At 35.4% G+C, this 23,862-nt stretch overlaps 1 protein-coding gene across 3 annotated transcripts in view; it reads left to right on the forward strand.

Annotated features, from left to right (window-relative positions):
* LOC150095180 (calcineurin-binding protein cabin-1-like) overlaps window positions 1-23,862 on the forward strand; it is a 1,028,489-nt gene that overhangs the window by 41,361 nt on the left and 963,266 nt on the right. For all 3 annotated transcript variants that reach the window (XR_016550194.1, XM_090411711.1, XM_090411712.1), the window contains exon 5: window positions 11,058-11,159. Coding sequence is in view for 2 of the 3 variants with exons in the window: in XM_090411711.1 (XP_090267837.1) it covers window positions 11,058-11,159 (102 nt within the window). In the remaining variant the exon portion in view is untranslated. The remainder of the gene's footprint in view (window positions 1-11,057; window positions 11,160-23,862) is intronic.

The following is a 23,862-nucleotide window of genomic DNA, read 5'->3' on the forward strand; positions in this document are numbered from 1 at the left end:
TTTGGAAGGTAGGCACATTAACCATGGAAAAGTGCAAATGTAAACAACAGTGGATGACAAAAGAAAGAACCAGAAAAGTAGAAAATTATAATCATGAAGATCCAGAACTAATGTTTAACTTTTGAAATGTTTTGTTAGTTTAAATTAATGTCATTTACCTGAAATCTTTTTAATGAAATAAATATATGAAATCTGTTCTACAAAATTAAAAATAACTTGAAAACTTCAATAGTCAGTCAACTTGGTCACCTCCAATTACAAACAGGAAGGGAACAGAAGTGATGAACATTAGTTTGCAGTAGTCAGCCTAATGAATTGGGGAAATGATAGTGTGACTGCAGTTGGAAACTAATGTAATGGTGCAAAAATGGCTTAAATTGATGCTGTTCTCTTAGAACTGCAAATTAAAGAAATATTGCACAATATACATTATATCTTTAATTCAAAGTTTAAGTTATGATATTTGTGTGGGTAATATTTTGTGTTTGAAAGATGCTTTATTTGGGTTTCCTGCATGAGTCTTTAGACTCTGTGGAGGTATCTGCAGTAATAATAATAATATGGTAAAAAAAATTATAAATTTCTAATTTAGAATTTGAGTTTTTTTGACCTTACAATAAAAATAATTTTTTTTTATTATAAAAACAATTTTATTTTGAAGATTTCAGGTAAGTGACATTATTTATGGTAATGTAATCTTTTGAAATTTAAACTTTCATTAAAATTTTTATAATTTTATACTTATATAGTTATTTCTTATGTCTTTTATTATCATTTGCATTTATACTTTTTCATAATTCATTTTGCGTGGTTTACATATGGTTCCTGCCAATCCTTTGTGTTCTGTACTCAGCATATGATTTCCTGTGAGTTTTTTTTTTTTTTTTTATTTCCCCTGTTTTTTCTGTTTAATTTCCAGTGATTTTCTTTTGTTATATTTACTGTCATTTCCTTTGTGTTCTGATTGTAACATAATTTTCTAGGAAATTCAGTTCATTATAGCAAAGGTTTTCAGCTTTTACTGTTTGTAATAGAGAGCTTAAAATAGCATTGGTCAATGGGACATAGGTTGGGTCTTTTTCATAGTTCATTACAGGGATGTTCACTATAGTGAGCATCTACCGAGTAGTTTCTTATATGAGCAAAAAATTTACCATTACTTAGATAAAACAGAAAAAATGAAAATCAGAAAGAAAATGGTATAATATAAAAACAATTCTAAACACAGCAGCAACTGAAAGTCTAGAAAACACCAAAAATTTATTAAAGAAAAAATGAATATATGGGATGATGAAATTAAGAAAACAATCAGAATAAAAATCTGATCTTTCTAATCTTTGACCACATAGTAAATAATAGAAGATGAAGCAGAATACAAAAGAATAAAAGCAATATCTGAGAGAGAGAGAGAGAGAGAGAATAAAAAAAGACAATTGTATTTGTTTCTAATTTAGAACAGGATATATATAAAGCAAGGTGCAATACATATAAAATTTTGATACATCTAAGTTTAGATATTAGAGAAAAGTAAATATAAGCAGTGAACTAAAACAACAGAATTTCAAAATTTGATTCAGAATTAGGACTTGATAATTCGCAAACAGATATCAAAAATGATAATTGTAACATTAGAAGAATTAAAAATTATTTTAAAAGGCAAAATAATGTTAAGTCACCAGGTGAATATAACTTAAGTTCATGATTATATAAATATTCTAAAACAAGATTTAGAAAGAGAAACTTACTTTTAAATGAAGTTAATTCAACAGGAAATCCACCAAAATAATGACAAACAATAGTAAAACAACAATAAAAAAAATATAAAAGTGGTTCATTTAAAGGTCAAAGCCAAATAACTGGGAGGAGATCTTCACAATCCTCACCTTCAAGTGGTGCACCCAGTTAGTAGGCATCCATCCACTTAATACTGAACTAACGAGGATGGATCAGCAATTTCGGGCTTAGCTGACCAAACTGTACTGTATTGGCTTAGCCAGTTGCTCAGTTAAACAAGGCTAGTTCCTTGGTTTTTGCCAGAGAATGTGGGCAAACAGTGAAAACTCGGCCACTATAACAGACTCAAGCTTACCATCCAGAAGATGAACAAATCCAATGTTAGAAAAACTGAAGATACCAACCATCAATATAGGGAGCATTAATGGAAATGAAATCAAGCTTGCAAGAAGAACTGGAAAAGTACTATGTGGACATAATTGGCATCACTGAAACAAAGAAGCAAAAAACATATGAGATCTTACTAAATAATAAGTATAGGATGTTATATTTGATCAATAATGAAGAAGGAAAGGAAGGAGTAGTAATAGCATTCAACATCAAATAGAGGATGCACTTCTTGATTGGAAGGCAGTTTCAAGTAGTTATATGGACAAAGTTCGAAATGGAGAAATCAATAGTGAAACTTATTTTGTGCCTATGGTCCCACAGAAAATAAGTTAAAGATGCCAGGAAATTGTATTCTTGGTTTCATCCTTTATCCAAGTGTAAGCAAACAAAGTTTGTGCGTGAAGTAACTTCACGACTGGGTTACTTGTATACAGAGACTAATGACTTCGCATCAGTTGCCTTAGTATCCCATAATGCAAAGCACATCTCCTTGCAGACATGTATAATGAAATGCATTATGGGAAAGGTCACTAGACTGGTTTCTCTGTGAAGACCACTTGTATATGGCAATATGATTTCTGCATTATGTCAACCTTGGTATCACTTCTGGGTCTGGCTCCCACTGAAGAGACCTCAATAAAGGTCAAAACAGGTCTGGGTAGTGACCCTTCCCTTTCTATTCATTTAACCACAACTGTTATACAAGGGTAAGGTGGTTAGTCCTATGCCTCCAGGTGTATCCTATGTCTAGAAGCATTGAGTTCTCAAGGCCAGTTTGCCTGTTTGCAGGATGAAAAACCCCAGATAAACTGAGGAGAAAAACCTTGCTGTCTATGCCCAAGACTGGCTAACTTGGCTGTGTCTGAGAAAGATCCTAAGCTCCTCACATCAGCGATGGAAATCGAACCCAGGACAATCCTTTCCCAGGCATATGGTTGCAAAGCGCATAGCCACATGTCTAACTGGGTGGACTTCATCCTTTGTTCAAGAGTAAGCAAACAAAATTTGCACTTTAAGGAACTTCACAACTGGGCTTCTTGTACTCAGAGGCTGATGACACATCAATTGCCTTAGTATCTCATAATACAATGCACATATCCATATCGACATGTATAATGCTATACATTATGGGAAGCTCTCATCAGTCATAGCCATCTGAACAAAAATCATGGGAAAACTTCAGTAAGAATATAGCATTTAAATATTAGGTTGGTGGCAAAATGTTCTGAAGGCTATTGAAAAAGCTTAGAAATGGAGGAAAGAGTACTGTAAAAGGAATCAAAGATGATAAAGGTGACATGAAGATAAGAATATCCTAGATGTCCGGAATAATTACTTTGAAAGACTGTTAAGTGAAACAAGCAGCAACAAAAAATAGTAGAAAATGCAAAAACAAGTATATATCGATACTTGAAGTAGAAAAGCCATCAAACGCTTGAAATGTGGAAAGGCAGCTGGAGATATGATTTGCCAAGAAATGCTGAAATATAGAGGTATAAAAATTTTGCAGTGGCGATGTTACATAATTCAGAATGTCTAATCAGAAGATCAAATTCCAGATAATTAGAGTAGAACTCTTATAGTTCCCATCTATAAAAAAGGAAATAAAGCTGAATGTGAGATTTACAGAGGAGTTTCTCTTCAAAATATTTCGAGTAAGATTTATGCAAACATCCTTGATAAGAGGCTGAGAAAAATTGTGGAAGAGAAACTGGAAGAAGACCAAGCTGGATTCAGGCCAAATAGAGGTTGTTAGGATCAGATTTTCACTTAAAGACAAATAGTTGAGAAATCATGGGACTATGACAAGGATCTGTACTTAAGTTTTATAGATGTAGCAAAGGCATAAGATAGAGTTCCCAGAGAAAAGATTTCCATAACACTACTTATATGGGATAAATGGAACATTATACATGGCAATATATAGTTTATATTTAAGTTGTGAGTCTGCAGTTAAGATGTTTGATGTAAAATCATTGGTAAAACAAGGAGGCACATTTTCGCCGCTCTTATTCTTCATCTATATGGATCACATTATGAAAGATTGGCATTAAACTTGATATTAGAATTGAAGATATCAAACTTAACTCTTTATTTTATGCGGATGACATATCCTAAAGACATCTGGTGCAATCTGCAGGATTCTCTAACTAAATTGAATAACAGTTGTGACAAATTTGACTTGAAGATCGTCAAAAAAAAAAAAAAAAAAAAAAAAAAACTGTGAAAACAGGCAGAAACATTGAACACATCAGTTGGGTTCTGAATGGAGTGTGCCTTCTATGTGCATTTGTAGGTGGCCTAGGATGTAAACTGGGACCGCTGACAATTGTTATTTCCCAAATTTTGGGAAGTTTTATGTATCAAGATTTGTTTAAAATTAGGTTGATTTCTGAGTGCCACTGCAGATTCCAAAAACAGTCTTTCCTTTTTAAATTTACTTCGTGGGACATGGTGGTTTTCTTCAAGAAGATCCTGTGAATTGTGTCCAATACATGGTCTGCGAGGCCAGATTGAATGTAGTCGTGATTGCAGATGTTTGATTTGTGTTATTCTAAACCGATAGTGGCTGATCTACCTGTCTGTCCAAAGTAAGCCAGCTTTCAGGAGCAGGGTAATTTTATATACTCTAGGCACCGAGAGAGGAGGGAGCTGATCTTTGGTAAAACAGATATGGGTAGCAAGTTTCTGGTGGGGCTTAAAAGTTGTGTGGATGGTGTACTTTTTTAAAGACCTGGCTATTTTTTCTGATATGCCCCAGAACATTGGGGGCAGTGATGGCATTTCTGAATTCCTTCTGAGAGGAAGAACTAATTATTTTTTTTTTAATTCTGTAAGCACTGTAGCATTTGGGGAGGAAGGTGTTGAGTATGTGGTTGAGTTTGGTTGAAAGAGAGGTTCCACTGAAACAAAGATTATGGACTCTATTGGTTAGTTTTAATGATGCCATATCATTGAAGGGAGATGGTGGTGGGAGAGTTTGTGAACGTATCTGCCTGTGGGAGTGGGTTTTCTGCATACAGTGAAGGAGAGGTTACCATTTGGAAGGTGTGTCACTAAGGTGTTTAGGAAAGGTAAACTATTGTTATTTTCCTTTTCCATTTTAAACTGGAGTCTTAGATGTAGACTATTGAAGTGACTAAGGAAGGAGTCTAATGTGTCTGGGCCATGGGGCCAAATAGGGAACACATCGACTATGTATCTTAGCTAGATAGAAGGTTTGAGAGGGACTTAGTCTATGGCTCATTTTTCAAAGTTTTCCATGCAAAAATTGGCAAGTGACAGGAGAGGCGGGGGGGGGGGGGGGAATCCCATAGCAGTTTTCTCTATCTCTTTGTAAATTTTATTCATAATCCAACATAAATCCAAGAAAAATAACTAGAATTGATTGCAAAGGAAAAGCAATCTAAGATATCAGAAGGGAAAAAGTTTTTTAAGAGCATTAAGGTGTCATTTAAGGAAATAGTGGTAAACAGTGAGGTGATGTCAAAGCTTACCATTGTATATGTATTTAAAGTAAGATTAACACATGAAGATTATTACTTCATGTCAAGCAATTGATTTCACTGGTCCAAAAAGAAACCAAATTTTTCGAAAATCGAAAAAACTAGTGGCACCACCTGTTGTATCTTTTTGTTGTCAAAAGCAGCAACCTTCATTAGTGTTGTCAACTGTTTATGACATTTGTTTCATTAGAAGTCGAGTTATAGTGCCAAGAGTGACAGTGTGTTTTTGACGAACGGTTGGTCGTCACGATGTTCATGTCGCATGCGACGAATTCTCACTATCAGTTGCTTCAAAACTTCGAGATAAAACTCACCATTGACCGTTTGATCAGGTGGAACGAATTCTTTGTGGATAATGCCCTTGGAATCGTAGAAACAAATCAACATTGTCTTTACTTTTGACTTCTCCAAGCAACTTTTTTTTTTCAGATGACCCTCTTCTTGTGGTCTCCACTCAGCACTCTGGCACTTTGTTTCGGGCTCATACTCAAAACACTACGTTTCGTCACCAGTAACAATCATTTCAAGAAAGTTTGTGTCCTTACGAGTGGTTTTAACGAGGTCCTTGCAGTGTTCAGTTCGATACATTTTTTGGTCGTCAGTCAACTTGTGGAGAACAAATCGCAAATTCAATTTACGAAGGCTGAAACTCTTGGTCAAAATGTTGTGCATAGTTAATTTTGGAATCCCCAATTCATCTTCAATCAATCTCACATACGATTTCGGGTTTTCTTTCATGAAATTATGCACTTTTTGGATGTTAACTTCGCTCAGTCCAGTTATTTTTGACAGCCCGGCTTTTTGTCGTCCTCAAGCATCTCACGACCACTTTGAAATCGCTTAAACCACTCGTAAACTTGAGTACAAGATAAGCATTCATCACTGTATGCTTTTTGAAGCATTTCATCCGTTTTGGTAAAACGTTTATCAAGTTTAACACAAAAGTCAATTGCAGCTCTCTGTTTGAAACTCATTTTTCGAACATTCGTCAAAACCATGTCACTCTTGGCACTATAACTCGGCTTCTAATGAAACAAATGTCATAAACAGTTGACACAACACTAATGAAGGTTGCCACTTTTGACAACAAAAAGATACAACAGGTAGCTCCACTAGTTTCTTCTATTTTCGAAAAGTCCGGTTTCTTTTTGGAGACAGGGTGTATATTTTAAAAATGTACATCATGTATATTTTTAATGTAAGATCTAGAGTGTCCAGTAAGGTTGTGAAGGAGATTATAAAGAAATTTAGCAGGATGGTAAGTTATAGATTTATTGCAATCTCAACTATTGGACGTAGAAGATAATCTTCTGTGTGCCAAAGATGTTAAATAATAAACTTACCAAATCCTAGTTCAGCAATTGCAAACTCCGAGTGAAGCTACAGGGAATCAAATCGTCTGAAAACACAATCATTACCTAGATGTATCCAAGACTGCACTCATTTTTACTGATTTAATTGATTTGAGGTTGATTGCTCTGTCTTTGAGTGAATGTAGATTGCTTCCTGTTAGAATAGAATAAATTAGAACAGTGGTGTTAGTAATGACCATATTGTTGTTACAGTGCAAGGAGCATAGAGTTCTCTTGGAGTTCTGAGAAGGATAAATTCACCAGAGGTGGAGGTTTTACTTTGTATAAAATCTGTACAACCTCAAACATTAATTTGTTGGCTTCATTTGTAAGTAAATCTCAGGTTCCCTTTTCTACATCTACTATAATTTCAAGTATATTTGTTAAAATTGAAACAAATTATTTGATTTTTAAGACTATGGATTTAATAAACATTTATACAAATCGTTTACTGGTTTCGCTAACTGTTTATTAAATGTTTATTAAATCCATGTTCTTAAAAATCAAATAGTTTGTTTCAATTTTAATGAAAAGGACCAAATAATAACTTTAAGTATATTTATTATTGTGCTTCAGCATAATTAGAACCCTTTGATAGTACACTTTGATATCTACACTGCATAACATACTGGTTAGTTAAATTTATGATCCACTCAAGTAGAAATGGGCGAATGGTTTAAGTTTATTGTGACCTCTATGATCTAATAATTTGAATTTTAGAATTATTTAAATTTGCATTCAAAAGTAGCTCATCTGGCTGAGATAGTTTTTTAAAATATTTCAAGATTTTTAATTCAAGGAAGTTCATACAGAATTGCTTATTAGCATGATGTAGTAGTTATCTATTACAAAAGCCTTGTTTACTTTTAGATATGTCCTGTGTGTAGTAATCAATTTAATGTTGTCAAATTTAAAGAGACATAAAAATGAAGAGCATGAGTTCTACATAAGCTTAACCTACACACAACCTTCAGACCATTCAGAAACTCTTCTTTTCTGATCTCCAAAGGACTCTTCCTTATCCTTGTGTAGTGTACAATATTGATCTTATATACTTTATCCAAGAATGTAAGCAAAGTTTGTGCTTGAAGTATCTTTGGAATTAGGCTACTTGTATATAGAGGCTATTGTCTTCACATTATTTGCCTTAGTATCCTATAATGCAAAGCACACTTCCTTTCAGATGTGTATATTGCTATACAGTTATGGGTAGGATGACCACCCAGACCAGTTTCGACCCTTATTGAGGTCTCATCAATAGGAGCCAAACCCAGGAAGATACCAAGGTTAATTGTTAACTGTTCTGGCTGGATGGGTTGATTGGACCTATGGTCACTTTTATCAGATCTGCAAAGAAATTGTTGGATTATGGAGCCTTTGGATCGCCTATTATAGGCTGTTGGCAGTAAGATTTTTAATGACTGCTCAATCATGTTTTTGGGATATTTGTCCCAAGATTTGCTGTATTCTACTGCTAAGTGGTAGACCACAACAGACGTAGAATATTATTGAGCCATGTTACATCCCATATCGTTTCTTAGCCGAATAAGAAACTCAAAGAAACGATATGGGATGTAATATCCCTTAACTTAAACAAGTCATATGTCTGAATAAACGCCTAAGAAGCGATGTGGGATGTAATATCCCTTAACTTAAACACGTCATATATCGCCGAATTGAAGCCTTTGGCTCTTCATATATCTAATATTATTGAGCCTTTCATCTCCATTTTGGTGTTTTGGCAGTATATTAAAAAAAAACAAAAAAACTTACATTTTGTATACTTTTGAGATGTTTGTGTTTTGTAGGGTTATGCTCATGGTAGACTTCCAGGGTTGCAGGAGAGTAATGAGTTAGAGTAGTTGGCAAAATTTGCAAAAAAAATTGCACTCCTTTCACATATGAAAGTTTTGATTTCAGGAACACCAGCTTGTTGGTGAAGCTGTACACGTCTTAAGAACCATGGGACATTTAAATGTTGTTCATAAGCATTTGTTTTGGATTATTTGTAGTTAACATCTACTCTGAACTACTCTTGTACAATCCCCATCTTGTACAAGAGTAGTTTAAGTTCAATGCTAAACTGGCTGCATCTACTTAAATAATAATGTAGCTGTCCTGTTGCCCTATTTGTTTTTCAGCAAACATAATCTACATGTGTGCTGAAGATAAGTCCTCTATCTAGGTGTGCCATAAGTATTTGGCTACTGATTGGAATGGGGGTGCCAAACATGACCACACAGGGACACATCTTTTTGTGAATGGCACTGCAGTGCTCTTGTCTGCATTGACATCAGTTCATAATTTTTTTGAGCCATTGTTCTAGCTCCAGAATTACATTTCACAGTTCGTCAGTTTGCTAATCTAGGTCAGAGGGAGTGGACTATTATTGCAGTATTGTCTGCATATAGGGCCATTGTGGTGACAACCGTGTGGGATATCAGCCACATAGATGGCAAAGAGCAGGGAATCAGAGAGGGACACATGCTGTGATTGTGTTCAGCTGATTTAATTTCTTCAACTTCACTTGGAGTTTGCAATTGCTGAGGTAGGGTTTGGTAAATTTAACTAGTCCTAATGGGAATTTTGAGTCTGAAAGACTATTTTTAAAATCAGCATTGGCTATGAAACACTTCTCCAGCCTCAACAAGTATGGCTGCATTAATTTATAGTACTTCGTGGTATAAACAAGACCAAGAGGGAAAAAATACATTTAATTAATTAATTGATTAATAACTTACTGATTAGCTGGTTTCTACCCAGCATCTTCAGAGCACAAATCACAACTGTGACAAGCACATAGCACTCAATTAGGATACTGTACAAATAATTAAAATTGTAACTGAAAAATAACTAATGCCCTAACAGCACCTCTAGTTCTGAATTAAAGAAAAGCTAATTTAGAGAAGTCACATATTTGATCTCAGAATGAATTTTATCTCCCATATCTTTAGCAAATTATTGCAGCCATACTTGTTGAGCCTGGAAAAGTGCTTCATAGCCATTACTGATTTTAAAAATAGTCTCTCAGACTTGAAATTCCAACTAGGACTAGTTAAACTTACCAAATCCTAGTTCAGCAATTATAAACTCCGAGTGAAGCTACAGGGAATCAAATCATCTGAAAACACAATCACAGCAATTTGAATCATTTGTACAGTGATCTAATTAAGTAAAATTAGTAAGAAATATTAGTAAGTTCAATAAATTAATTATATATGTATTTTTTCTCTTCGTCTTATTTATACTGTCAAGCACTATTATGAATTACTAAAAATCCTTCAGCCTTTCTGTACATACCAAAAGTTAGTGAACCTGAAATATTGTCCAATGTCATTCATCAGTGTTCCTTACATTATTTCTTGGATATGATTCAAATATTTACCAAAAAAAAAAAAAAGTCAGATATTATGTGAGCTCATTGATTAAAGCTATGGGACTGGAATTTTCCCACTTGCTTTGAAGGAATATGCAAAGGAACTAACAGTGTCCTTGACTTAAGTTGATTGTTCAGTAAGAATTTTGTGAAATTCTTACTCATTCCCTCTCTCATTCACTCCCCAGAAATCATTTTTGAGGAGTGAATGAGAGAGATGAGGGTGCTAGTGCATCCACCCATTGAATCACATGTAGACTATAATTATAATGTACTTTTACAACTGTTTTTCAGCAAAAAGTATGTTACCCAGTCTCTTGAAGATAGTAGTGTTTTTATCCTGTAAACAGAGAAACACACACACACATTGGCATGATATTCAATTAGACAAGTCCTATAAACTCAAGGAGCTAAACAACTCATCCAGAGCAAGCTTTTATAATTCCTCAGTATGCATTGTAGCATTTGAGCCTACAACTTATTGGTTGGTGAGTGGATGTGCTGTCCACTCAATGTATTAAAGTTAGCAATCTTGTAGAGTAGGTGCACTCCCTCAATGAGTTTTTGGACTCCTTGGAGGAGTCATGAATAATATATTTATGGGAAGTAAGTTAGGACTTTAAAATGATGAGGTAATTCATAATATGTATGAGTAATTATTTTCAAAACTTTATCTGAAGTTTATTTTATTTTTTACAGGCTGTATATGTAGACTCCAGTGATGTAAATCTCTGGTATAAAATGGGTAAAGTATCTTTACTGCTCCATAACTATCCACTTGCGAGAGTGTCATTTGAAGAGGTAAGCTGAATAAGTACATGTTAATAATATGTATATTGATATCCTTTGTGGTTACACAGTGATCAGCATTCATTATTAAAAATTATGGAAACAACTATTGTGTTTTAGTAAAACTGCAGTTTAATATAAACCACAGTAATCACTCGGAGTTTTGACCTTCACATCAAAGTCATCATCTGGAGTATACACACATATATATATATACAAAGAAACAAGCTACATTACAATCTACATGGTATGCTAAAGTTACATTAATTTGGTCAACCATTAAAACTACTGCCCTGACCTCTGGTGAAAAAAATGCATACTGATAACTTTTAACTTGTCTTAAAGTGTGCTATATAGCAATATGAGTTTTTAAGTGGTAAAAAAAAAAAAAGGAAAATTTTTAGTATATCATGATAATTAATTGTTTATTTTGTTGTTATTATTTTTTATCACACACGAAAGAAAGAACACAAAGCCTATAGAAATAAATTCTGTGTGTATGCTGGGGTCAGGTGGAAAGTAATCTGCTAATATTCTTCATGGAGTAGGCTCTTCCACAGAACTGAAGTAGGTGGAATAAAAGACAACTGGGAGTAACAGATTTGGTGGGTCTGTAGGTCAGTTGTAAAAGGAACACCGGCAGCTACTGCTTGTGGTTCTGTAGGTTTATCAGAAATTTGGAACATATAAATACTAGTTCTCTTGAACAGTGACCATGAAAATATCTATTGAAGATATTTTTATGGTCAGTACAGAAACGATCTATGAGACAGAGGCTGAAGTGAGTCTGTAAGAGATTTTTCAAACTAGTCCCATTATTACATCATGTTATTGTAGTCTCGCATACTGTGACAAACCGTATTCTGTGTTCTGAAGATGCTGGTTATAACACCAGTGAAATATCAGCAATAAATCAATAAATAATTATCTACTTATCTTTCTGTGTGGAGGCCTATGTAGCTGAGTGGATGTGGCGTTTACACACCACGGCGCTTGGCCACACGAAAGAAGACTTGGTTTCGAGTCTAGTTGGCAACCAGAGGAAATTTTTCTAAGCCTTTTTTCGACCGGATCCCGAGTTAGTTGATCTCTGGCACAGGCAAGCGGGTTTTTTCTCCCGGAAACTCGGGTTTTTCATCCCGTAAACTCAAGAAAATCGACCATAGAACCCACATTATTTCAGACATTAAATATGAGTATTAGGGACCACGGATGGCGGCACCTGTAGAGCCGTCTCTCTTCACTGCATGGCACTTAATTAGTGATAGCCTTGGGCCAGCTATCTCTGATTGGGTACCAGTGGAGATTGAACTGCTCCCTCAGTCCCTAAAAGTTAGATAGGGCTAAAAACGGCCTCGCCTACTTCCTGTATATACAGGAATAAAAAGCCTTTAGCTGATTTTTTTTTTTTTTTTTAAGATCTTTCTGTGTTCTGATATGTTACCGTCAAAATTAGTCAGCATGTATGATGAACACATAAGCCTTTTTACACAATTAAATATAGTGACGGTGGTGTATAACACTGAGATAGCCAGCATGCCAACCTTACCTTGCAGTTGCTGTTATTTAGTTGTTAAAAGCAATAATAAAGTTCTTAGTGAATTGAAAAGTGCTACTAGTTAATGCAACAGGTATCTGTAAATGTAACAGTCTTATTGTCGAAATGGAAAAACTTTTTTTATAATGGTGTACATTGATGACCAAACTGGTTGGTGTGCTCCCTAGAGCGAAGCTCTTCAGAATAACATTTTTGTTTGCATATCTGACCTAAATAAGTGTTTTATTTACATCATTTATGCGCATATATGAGACTGCTTGAAAATATTATTAAACCATTACATGTATCTACAAATGGAGTAAAAAAAAAAAGCAGTATCACTATACGACAGTAGTCTCTAACCTGTCTTGTCATATGATGACGCTGTATTCACTTTCTAAAATGATGATGGTTTAAGATAGAGAGACTGACATATCTGTAATTAATTATAATTAATTAAACATTTTTCTGACATCTGTAATTAATTATAATTAATTAAACATTTTTCTAATTATTATTATTGTATGGGCACCTGCATGGAGTCCAAAGACTCATCGCAGGAGACCAAAACTATCCACAAAGTATCTATCATACCTCTCCTTGAACCCATTAACATACAAAGCACTCACAACTGTCTCTGACAACCCATTCCATTTATTCATTCATCACTCTGCATGCAAAAAATCAAGTCTTCACCCTTACTAACTACATTGTTCCTCATCTTCCAGGGATGACCTCTTGTTCTGTTCCCTCTAGCCAAGTGCTGAAATATTTCCTTTTTATTAATCCTATAAAATCCTTTCATCAATCTGATCATTTGTCATCATCATATGCATTGTGGTCACTCAGATGCTCGGTGATGTACCACACTAGTCCTCACCAGGTGGTCCTGTTGTATTCTTTTCTGGAGGCTTCATCTCTCTGATCAGTCACTCCAGACACATCGTCCATCCAATTGATGGTCTACCTTCCCCTTCCTCTTTTCATCCAGCAACTCCTTCATATTCTCTCTCATAGAATATTTCTCATCTCTCAAGTCATTAGTACCAATCAAGACCAATTAGTTCTTTCCTGTTATCTTTCTACATCCAGATAGCATCACTAATATTATTAACATTTTCACTGTGAAAAGAGGATTTTGTTACAATTAAGTACTTCTCTGATCATAGAATCTCCTCAAAATTTTCTCCTTACCTTGTTTCTGTCATTCGTTCACGTGACCTTCTACTTCTTCCTGTTCTCAGCCCTTTCAATCTCTTGATGTTTCTGCAGTTTTTCAGTTTAGTGCTTTGTCTTGTGAAGGATAACATGCAGGCATACTATTTTCTTATTTAGGTCAACTTCATTCTCATGTATTTCCACTGCCGCATGTTCTATGTTGACTCCAACATTTACATTTTCCAGTCTGCCATCGATACTCTCTACTCCTTGCTTTTCATCAAACTGGCACTCATTCTTAAAACACTTACTACACACTTGCTCACCAATTTCACTCTCATTCCATAAATATATCAGCTTTCATGCTGAGTATATCTCACACACACACACACACACACACACACACACACACACACACACACACACACACACACACACACTGCACTGAACAAAACATCTAAATTCAATTCTTCCAGCAATGACATCTTTGCCACTATTTTTCTATAATGTATAGGTGCCATGCCAACATTATCAAATGTAAACAAAAATACATGGTTTTAAGTAAACTGGCTAATTATTTGCTGAATTTTAAACCATCAGCTTCAGAACAAAACAGTATGTTACACTTTACGTATGACAGTGAATATGTGAAACAGGTCAAATTGTAAAGACTAAAAGATCTAAAGCCCTATTTTGTCTTCTAATGTTGTATAAAAGATGCATTACAGTTGAGTAGGAGTTGATCTTAAGATGACAGGCTTCCCAGATTCTTGGCAGAGTAATGCAGCCAAACTTGTTAAGGTTATAATTAAAAGAAACACACGTATTGACCACAATGAAAATTATTTAATTGTAAATATTTCATCCTAAGTATATTAGGACATGTAGTTTAAAACAGTAATAGGAATAACATACAGTTAGGGCGCATGATTACAATAGAATCTCATTAAACGTGTGTAACGTGTTACAGAAGTAAAAAAAAAAAAAAAAAAATTAATTTAAAATTATTTAAAATCATGGAAATTGTCTTACTTTGGACAGACAGGTCTGTTCAGAAACGCATCTCGGAACATCAAGATCACATTCGTCTTTTTAAACCGCAGAAATCTGGCGTCTCTCAAAACGGAATTGAAAATCCAAACCATTGGATCTATTGGGAAAAGTCTAAACTTTTACATAGATCTTTATATAAACATGAACGTTTATACAAAGAAAGTTCTGAAGCCCTACTACACAGACCAAACTTAAACCGCAACGACGTTCTTACTATTCCTAAAGTATGGGAAATTGTCATACAAAATTGTGTTAAATAATTTTATTTTATTTAAAAAAAATTTTTTTTTTAACTTCTGTAACATGTTATGCACGTTTAATGAGATTCCATTGTAATCATGCACTCTAACTGTATGTTATTCCTATTATTGTTTTAAACTACTGTACTGATGATGTCCTAAGATACTTAGAATGAAATATTTACAATTAAATAATTTTCACTGTGGTTAATATGTGTGTTTCTTTTAATTATGATTAAAAGAAATTATGATTAATTATGATTAAAATTTTAATCATAATTTTAATTATGATTAAAAAAACACACATATACATCATTAGGGATTCGTCCCTCTGTCCAGGCTTTTTGAACTATGCAGTGCAGCCACTGTAAGACTTTTATACCACCATACTTCAGCATTTCTGGTTGAATATCATCTACTCCTGCTGCATTTCCACATTTCAAGCCTTTGATGGCTTTTTCTACTTCAAGTATGGATATGTATTCCTGACTGCATGCCTGGTCAGTATTTTTTACCACTGTGCTGTCATCACTTCTTGTTTAATTTAGCAGTTTTTTAAAGTAATTACTCCATACTTCAAGGATATCTTTTTCTCCCATTTTCATGTCACTTTGATCATCTCTGACTCCTTTTACAGCACTCTTTCCTTCATTCCTAAGCTTTTTCAACAACCTCCAGAATATTTTGCCACCTTCTTGATATTTATTTTCTATATTCTTGCCAAAGTCCTCCAATGACTTTTGCTTCGCTAGTGATCACTTCCAATTTCAAATCCTCTGTACACTCTTGTGTCCTGCACCAGGGAGAAAACATCACTATCAACAATAACATAGTCAGTGAGACTTTTCTTATTCCTAGCCTCTTCTCTCCATGTGAATTTGTGCACATTTTTATGTTGGAACATGGTGTTAGTAATAACCAGTTCATGTCCTGAGCAGAAATCCAACAGGTATTTGCCATTATTATTAGCTTTGCTCTTTTCTCCAAATTTTCCCAAAATATTTTTGTATATCTCGCAATCATTTCCTACTCTGCTATTTAGATCCCCAACAAGGACCAACTTTTCCTTTTTCATTGTGTGAGTTGCGTTTTCTAAAGCCTGAAAATATTCCTCCACTTCTGCCTTAGTAGAACCTTCTGTTGGACCATAGGCACAAATAAATCTCATTGTCTAGTTCCCCATTCTTATGTTTGCCCACATTACTCTACTTGACACTGCCTGCCATTCAAGAAGATTAGCCTTGTATTTTGTGTTGAATACTATGGCTACTCCTTCTTTTCCTTGATTGTTATTGCCTGAATATAACATTTTGTACTTATTGCTCAGAAAAATCTCATCAGTTTTGGTCTTTTTTGTTTCAGTCACCCCTATTATGTCGATCTGGTACTTATCTAATTCCTCAGCTAGCTCCATTTCTTTGCCATTCAGGCTTCTTATGTTGATAGTACCGATCTTTAACTCTGGTGATGTTGAGTTGGGGTGTGTTTTAGGGTTTGTTCCAGTAGTTGACTTTTTGCTGTTTGCCCTGGTTCCCTGGCGAAAACAACGGGGTCCTTGTTTAACCGGGTGACGCCCCCAGCCGGCATGAAATTTTGTCATGTTGTACCATCATTTTTTATTTTGGTTTAACCAATAGGAATACAATTTGGTCAGCTAAATCCCAAATTGCCCTCCTCTACTTTTATATACAAGGGCTGGTCAATAAGTAATAAGACTAATTTTACTGTGGCGAAACCACTCATCACAACATTAATTTCTGTGGAATAAAGAAATGTTGCTGTCTGTATTAACAAAAGAGGTTGATAGATGCCGTATACGGGCTGATGTTCCACAGTGTCACATGACTATACACAAGCTTGTTTCTGCGTGCCTATGACCGCGACCAGTTGTCGAAATGGAAGCGTCCTTGGAACAGCGTTATGCGATTAAATTTTGTGTGCATTTGCAAAAATCGGCATCGGACACTTTTAACATGGTCTGCGAAGCTTTCCACGATGAAGCAATATCGAGGGCAAGTGTTTTTCGCTGGCATATTCGTCGATCACGCGTTATCGACGAAACGGTGAGAACTCGCACCACGCGATATCGCGTGATTGGCAATGAACATGTTAAGGAAGGAAGGCAAAATGTAGAAGATCTTGATCATGAGTGAAGACCTTCAACATCCATCACAGAGACAATAATCAACATTGCAGCAATTATCATCAAGGAGGATCACAGAATTACAATATGCCAGCTGCATGTTGTCCTGAATATTTCTGTTGGAAGCGATCACTCAATCATGGCTGAACATTTGGGACTGAAACGTGTTTGTGCCCGATGGATTCCCAAACTCTTGACACCAGAACAAATGCAGCATTGAGTGGATGTGTGCACAGAATGGAAAGAAAGACTGGAACAAGAAGGCGACAACTTCTTAAAACGCATCATTACAGCAGATGAAGCTTGGTTGCAAAGAAAGCAAAAACTGTAAAATCGGCTGGTAAAGTTATGACCATAATGTTTTTTGACTATGAAGGCATTGTTTACCAACACACTGTAGAACCCGGGAATACTGTAAATGGCTCATACTATGCAGATGTTTTACAGACAATGGTACAGCACGTCAAAAGGAAGCGTCCATTGCTGAAGAATGGCTTCTTATTGCACCACGATAATGCAAGGCCACATATTGCTGGTTGTGTAGTGGACGTTTTGCAGAAGAACAACATAGATATCCTACCACACCCTCCATAAAGTCCTGATCTAGCATTGTGCAATTTCTGGCTGTTTCTTCAGCTCAAGAAACCACTAAGAGGCCGCCATTTCGAAAGCAACAAAGCATGTGTAAAAGCTGCTGAGGTGGTTTTGAAAGAACTCTCAAAAAAAGGACTTTCACGTGTTTAAGAAGTGGACGCAATATTGGGACAAATGCATCGCGTCTCACGGTAGTTACTTCGAAAAAGACCATGTAAATGATAACGATTAAAGGTCATCTGTTTTCTGTATAAATATAGTCTTATAACTTATTGAAACAGCCTACGTATATAAAAAAAATTCTGTCCATTTCAAAGCATTAGTAAAAAATTACATCCTTAAAAATTCAGATATAATGGTTTGTTTGGATATCACTTTATTTACTGATGTACTACTAACATTTAGTAAAGTCTTACTTTCCTCCTGATATTTTTGAATTATTCAAATTTACTATGTGTGCAGGTTACTTGACTTGGGAAGGAAAAATCTATAAACATATTAATGGGTTCTGCAACCTGAGGAGCTGAAGGATCTTCCTCAGCCATAGCCAAGTTAGCCAGTCTTGGGCGTGGACAGCAGAGTTTTTTCCCCAGTTTATTCTGGGGTTTTTCATCCTGCAAAGCAGGCAAACTGGCCTTGAGAACTCAACACTACAGGCCATAGGATACACCGGGGCATAAGGTTGACCACCTTATCCTGTAAACGGAGTGAGGTCCGATGATCAATTAACCCTCGACACTGCAAGGTAAAAGAGGGTATAAGGAAGATGAGAAGATGAGATGGGTTCTGCAGTGCAGTGCATCCCCCTCTCCCAGCTAACTTTTACATGGAACACTTTGAGAACAAAGTACTTACCACAGCTGCTTTCAAACCCTTAGTGTGGTTACTCTTAGTTTATGATGTATTTACCATTGTAGTCTGATGGGCAAGGTACTTTGGATTCTTTCATAACTTACTTTAACAGCCAACACTCCAAAATTCACTTCACATTAGAAAAATAATCAAATAACTGTTTGTCTTTTCTCAACACATTAGTCACTCCCGTTTTAGTTAGTTAACTATCTTTTTGCCATTTATTGAAAGCCAGCACACACACACACACACACACCCCAGAAGATATCTACATAAACAATCACATCATCATCCAGCCCAATTGTGGAATTCTCAGAAGACATACAGAGCCAGGGCTATTTGTTCTAGTGATGCAGCCCTTTCTGCAGAACTCAGCTGTAACCATTTGCCATGCTTTCTTGGCTGCAGCTCCCACAAAATAGATAAAATACTACATGGTTCTCCCCACGAGAACACAAGATCCATCCCAATTGTGGAATTCTCAGAAGACATACAGAGCCAGGCTATTTGTTCTAGTGATGCAGCCCTTTCTGCAGAACTCAGCTGTAGCCATTTGCCATGCTTTCTTGGCTGCAGCTCCCACAAAATAGATAAAATACTACATGGTTCTCCCCACGAGAACACAAGATCCATCCCAATTGTGGAATTCTCAGAAGACATACAGAGCCAGGGCTATTTGTTCTAGTGATGCAGCCCTTTCTGCAGAACTCAGCTGTAGCCATTTGCCATGCTTTCTTGGCTGCAGCTCCCACAAAATAGATAAAATACTACATGGTTCTCCCCACGAGAACACAAGAACAGAATTCCACTATTCCATATATATCCATGTAACTTTGATCTCTCCTAAGGACCAATTCCATCCTCTAGAATATCATTGGGTACAAAGTTTCTTTGTGACTTAACCTACTTTGGACAGACAGGAAGATCTGTTAACATCCACCTGAGATAAAGAACATAAGAAATACATTTGCTAACTAATATGTCAGGGCACAACTGGCAGACCACACTTTGGACATCTCTTCACACAGAATTAGATAGAAATAAACCAATGTGCTATATAGGAGTTGTTACATGGCAGAAGACTATTTTTAGAGTCAGCAATGGCTATTAAATATTTTCCTAACCTTAACAAGTATGACTGCATTAATCTGCCAAAAATTTGGGAGGTTTCATGTTAAGAATCCCTACTCATCTGTAATCTTTCTTACAATATTAGAAGGTGTAAAAATAGCCTCTACACACGTGTAAAAATAGGACTTTAAATCTTTTGTTAATTACAGTTTGAATTGTTTTACTTATTCATTGTCACATGTAGACTGTAAGATGTTTTTACATTTTTTTACTGCATATATGATTTTTATTTTACTTTTCCTACCATATGCACTGATTAAAATTATCTTCCATAATAATTTTTCCTCTTTTTCACTTCATAGCAAAATAGCTCTTCAGGGTTTCATTTACGATATACTCTCATCATCATCATCATCAAATTCCTGCCATGTACCCTCAAGGGGTGTACAGGATATGATAGTACTATATGAAAAATTTACATCATTACTAACTTCCTATCTACAATTTTCCTCCAAATCAGTCTGTTACTTGTCAAGACTCCAACATTATCAGATCTTATATTTCTATCATCTAAGGCACTTTGTACCGTATCAATCCACCTATATCTTGGTCTTCCTCTGGGTCGTTTTCCTGCCAACCTGGCAGAGAACACTTGTTTTGCTAATCTTTCCTCTCCCATTCTATTTAAGTGACCATACCATCTGAGATTAGCTCTGCTAACGCATTCCTGGATGCTGACAATGTCAAGTTCTTTCCTAATATCCTCATTTTTAATATGATATTGCCATTGATGCCATCTGTTCACGCCTCTAATCTTTCTCAGGACTCTCATATCTGCGGTCTCTAGTCTTTGGTCAAGTGTTTTACTTCTGACCCAGCTCTCATATCCATAAGTTAAAATTGGTTTGAACACAGTCTTGTATACAGCTAATTTAGTGTTCCGACTAATTTCTTTCTTATTCCATATGAATTTATTCAATTGACTTCCCACGATACCAGCTTTGCTGATTCTGTTGTCTATTTCTATATTTAGTTTACCATCTTCAGTAAAAATTGTGCCTAAGTAGCTGAAATGTTTTACTTGTTCCACAGGTTCTCCATTCACAACACAGTTGACATTTTCAATGATTCTGCCTATTTTCATTGTCTTTGTCTTTTTATTGCTGACCTTCATACCATATCTATTACAACAGCTATTCAATTTAGTCAGAGAATCTTGCAGACTTGTAGCGGATTTATTTAGAAGTATAACATCATCCGCATAAAGCAAAGAGCTGACATTAACATCTCCAATTTTGATATCAGGTTTAATACAACATTCCTTCATAATGTGATCCATATAGATAATGAATAACAGAGGGGATAATGTACATCCTTGTCTCACACCAGATTTAACATTAAACCATCTTCCTGTACTTCCTTCAATTCTAACTGCTGACTTACAACTCAAATAAAGACTAAGTATTGCTTGATATAATGCCCCATTGACACCATATAACTGCAGCGTATTGAATAGATTCTCTCTTGGCACCTTGTCATATGCCTTTTCCAAATTCCAAAATAAAAAAAAAATGATGGTACGATATACTCTTAATATTATTATTATTATTTTTTTTTTTGCTGAAAATATAAAATGACAGATTAAATCTCCATCTGTTTAAAGCAAGTTAAGGCTGCCATGAAAAACAGCTTCCAATCCAGTCTGCCTGCAGCCAACTTATTTAGATTTATGGAATTTAGTCCACTTCCAGGTCTTTACATTTGCTATCCATTTCCTACTTGGTCATCCTGGCTGTATTATTTTCCTTTCCTCTATGAAAATTTGTGGAGGTCTTTCATTTGCCATTCCATATGCATGTCCGTATCATTAAGAGATTAAATCATACATTATTGAAAATTATATATTCCCAATCATTGCAAGGACAAAAAGTTTTATTGTACTTCAACTTTCAGTGAGAAATGAAAAGATGTTCATAAAAATAACATATTTCTACATGGCATCAAAAAGAAAAAAAGAAAAAAAAAAACTTGTGTTGCTTACTAGAATTTAAATGACACCATTCAGTATGGTAACTGTATTGAATGGTTTTATTTAGATTTATCTTGCATTTGATTGGCCTAATTGGATAGCATTTCTGCTCTCTAATCATCATCATCATACTATGGGCTACTTCTGGAGTAGCCCATAGTATCATCCTCATCATACTATGGGCTACTCCAGAAGTATCTCTACTATACAAGTAGCGGAGATGCTTGAAGAGTATCTGGAGAGCCCAAGGATATTAATTGAATCCAGTGGCCAGCATGCTTCCCAGAACACGACCCATAACACATGTTTGGGAGATGCAATAGGGAGATTGCTCTCGAAATTCCCTTTCAGAAAACAAACAAGGCCTCATCCTTGATCTCAAGGAGGAGGAGTGGAGCAGTTTGCTTCAAGAGCTCCTGAATCACTTAGCACTGAGCATGGTATGATGTTGTGAGAGCTGTGTTGCAGTTTGGGATGGACATATAACACACTGAAATGTCTCTGTGCATAGTTTTCTGTAAACACTGTACATTAATCCTTTAACTATGTCCTTAGGAAATTTGTAACTTTTGTCAAAAATGTATTACAGTTTGATTTGTATGAAATTTATAACACTGTGTGTGTGTGTGTGTGTGTGTGTGTGTGAGAGAGAGAGAGAGAGACAGAAGATAATTTATTAATATGCTGGCATACATTTCTGTCCATATTTGACTGTAGTCATGAAAATTTTTTTATATACATAAAAATGTAGTTCTTCCTTAGCTTTTGGACACCAGTATATATCTGGTATAAAAAAAAAATGGTATCCAAGAATTGCATACAGTTGAAGCCAATAAATTAATGTTTGAAGTTGTGTAGATTTTATACAAAGTAAAACCTTTTCTTGTAAATAGATCCTCAAAACTACGTACAAGCTCTATGCTCCTTGCACTGTTAACAACAGTATTCTCATTACTCAAGTTGATAATAGTAATGCCACTAATCTGATCAATATTGCAAAGTGTAAGCAGATAGATCTATCTACATTGTAATCAGCAAAGATCCAAATTAGAGTCAGTTAACCCACATAAATAAACTATTATATCAAATATAGTCTTGAGATGTTTCTAGAATTTTGAATATATTCATCAAGCTTGACCTCCATGTATTTATGGTTTCCTAAAATACACAAACGAGGCTATCCCTTATGTCTGATAGTATTGTATTGACTCCCCCAAATAACATGTTGCAAAAATTCTTTCTGGTCTCCTTTGCATCCTTACTTCCACTCTAGATCTTACACTAAAAATATTTTTATTATTGCTTGAGCACCTTCATGGAGTCCTATGACTCAACACGGAATACCCAAACTATCAACACAGTATCTGTCATACCACTCTTTGAAATCATTAACAGACAAAGCACTCATGGCGGTCGGAATGGACCGTCAGGCAGCATCGGTGAATAAGCTACTCTAAAGTTGTGCTCCCCATTTTATCATTATTGTGAGCGTTTTTCATCAAAATTAATCATCAAACAGAAACCTTAACAGCGGGTACTGAGGAGCAGAATACTTCTGCACAACCTGTAAGTACTTATAGTGCATTAAAGCGCTATTTTTCCAATTCTAAATTAGCCACATGTAAGCGCTTGCTATGCCTACTGTATGCAGCAAAGATGGAGGCACATTTTTATGTTGGAACATTCTGTTAGTAATAACCAGTTCATGTCCCGTGCAGAAATCCAACAGGTATTTGCTATTATTATTAGCTTTGCTCTTTTCTCCAAATTTTCCCAAAATATTTTTATATGTCTGACAATCATTTCCTACTCTGCTATTTAGATCTCCAACAAGGACCAACTTTTCCTTTTTCATTTGTCAGTTGCTTTTTCTAAAGCCTCAAAAAATTCCTCCACTTCTACTTTAGTAGAATCTTCTGTGGAACCATAAGCACAAATAAGCCTCATTGTCCAATTCCCCATTCTGATATTTGTCCACATGACTCTACTTGATATTGCTTGCGATTTAAGAAGATTAGTCTCATATTTTGTGTTGAATA

The sequence above is a fragment of the Typopeltis vanoorti genome, chromosome 21 (assembly GCF_054136105.1).
Source record: "Typopeltis vanoorti isolate ZY-2024b chromosome 21, IOZ_Tvanoo_1.0, whole genome shotgun sequence".
NCBI classification, from domain to species: Eukaryota; Metazoa; Arthropoda; class Arachnida; order Uropygi; family Thelyphonidae; genus Typopeltis; species Typopeltis vanoorti.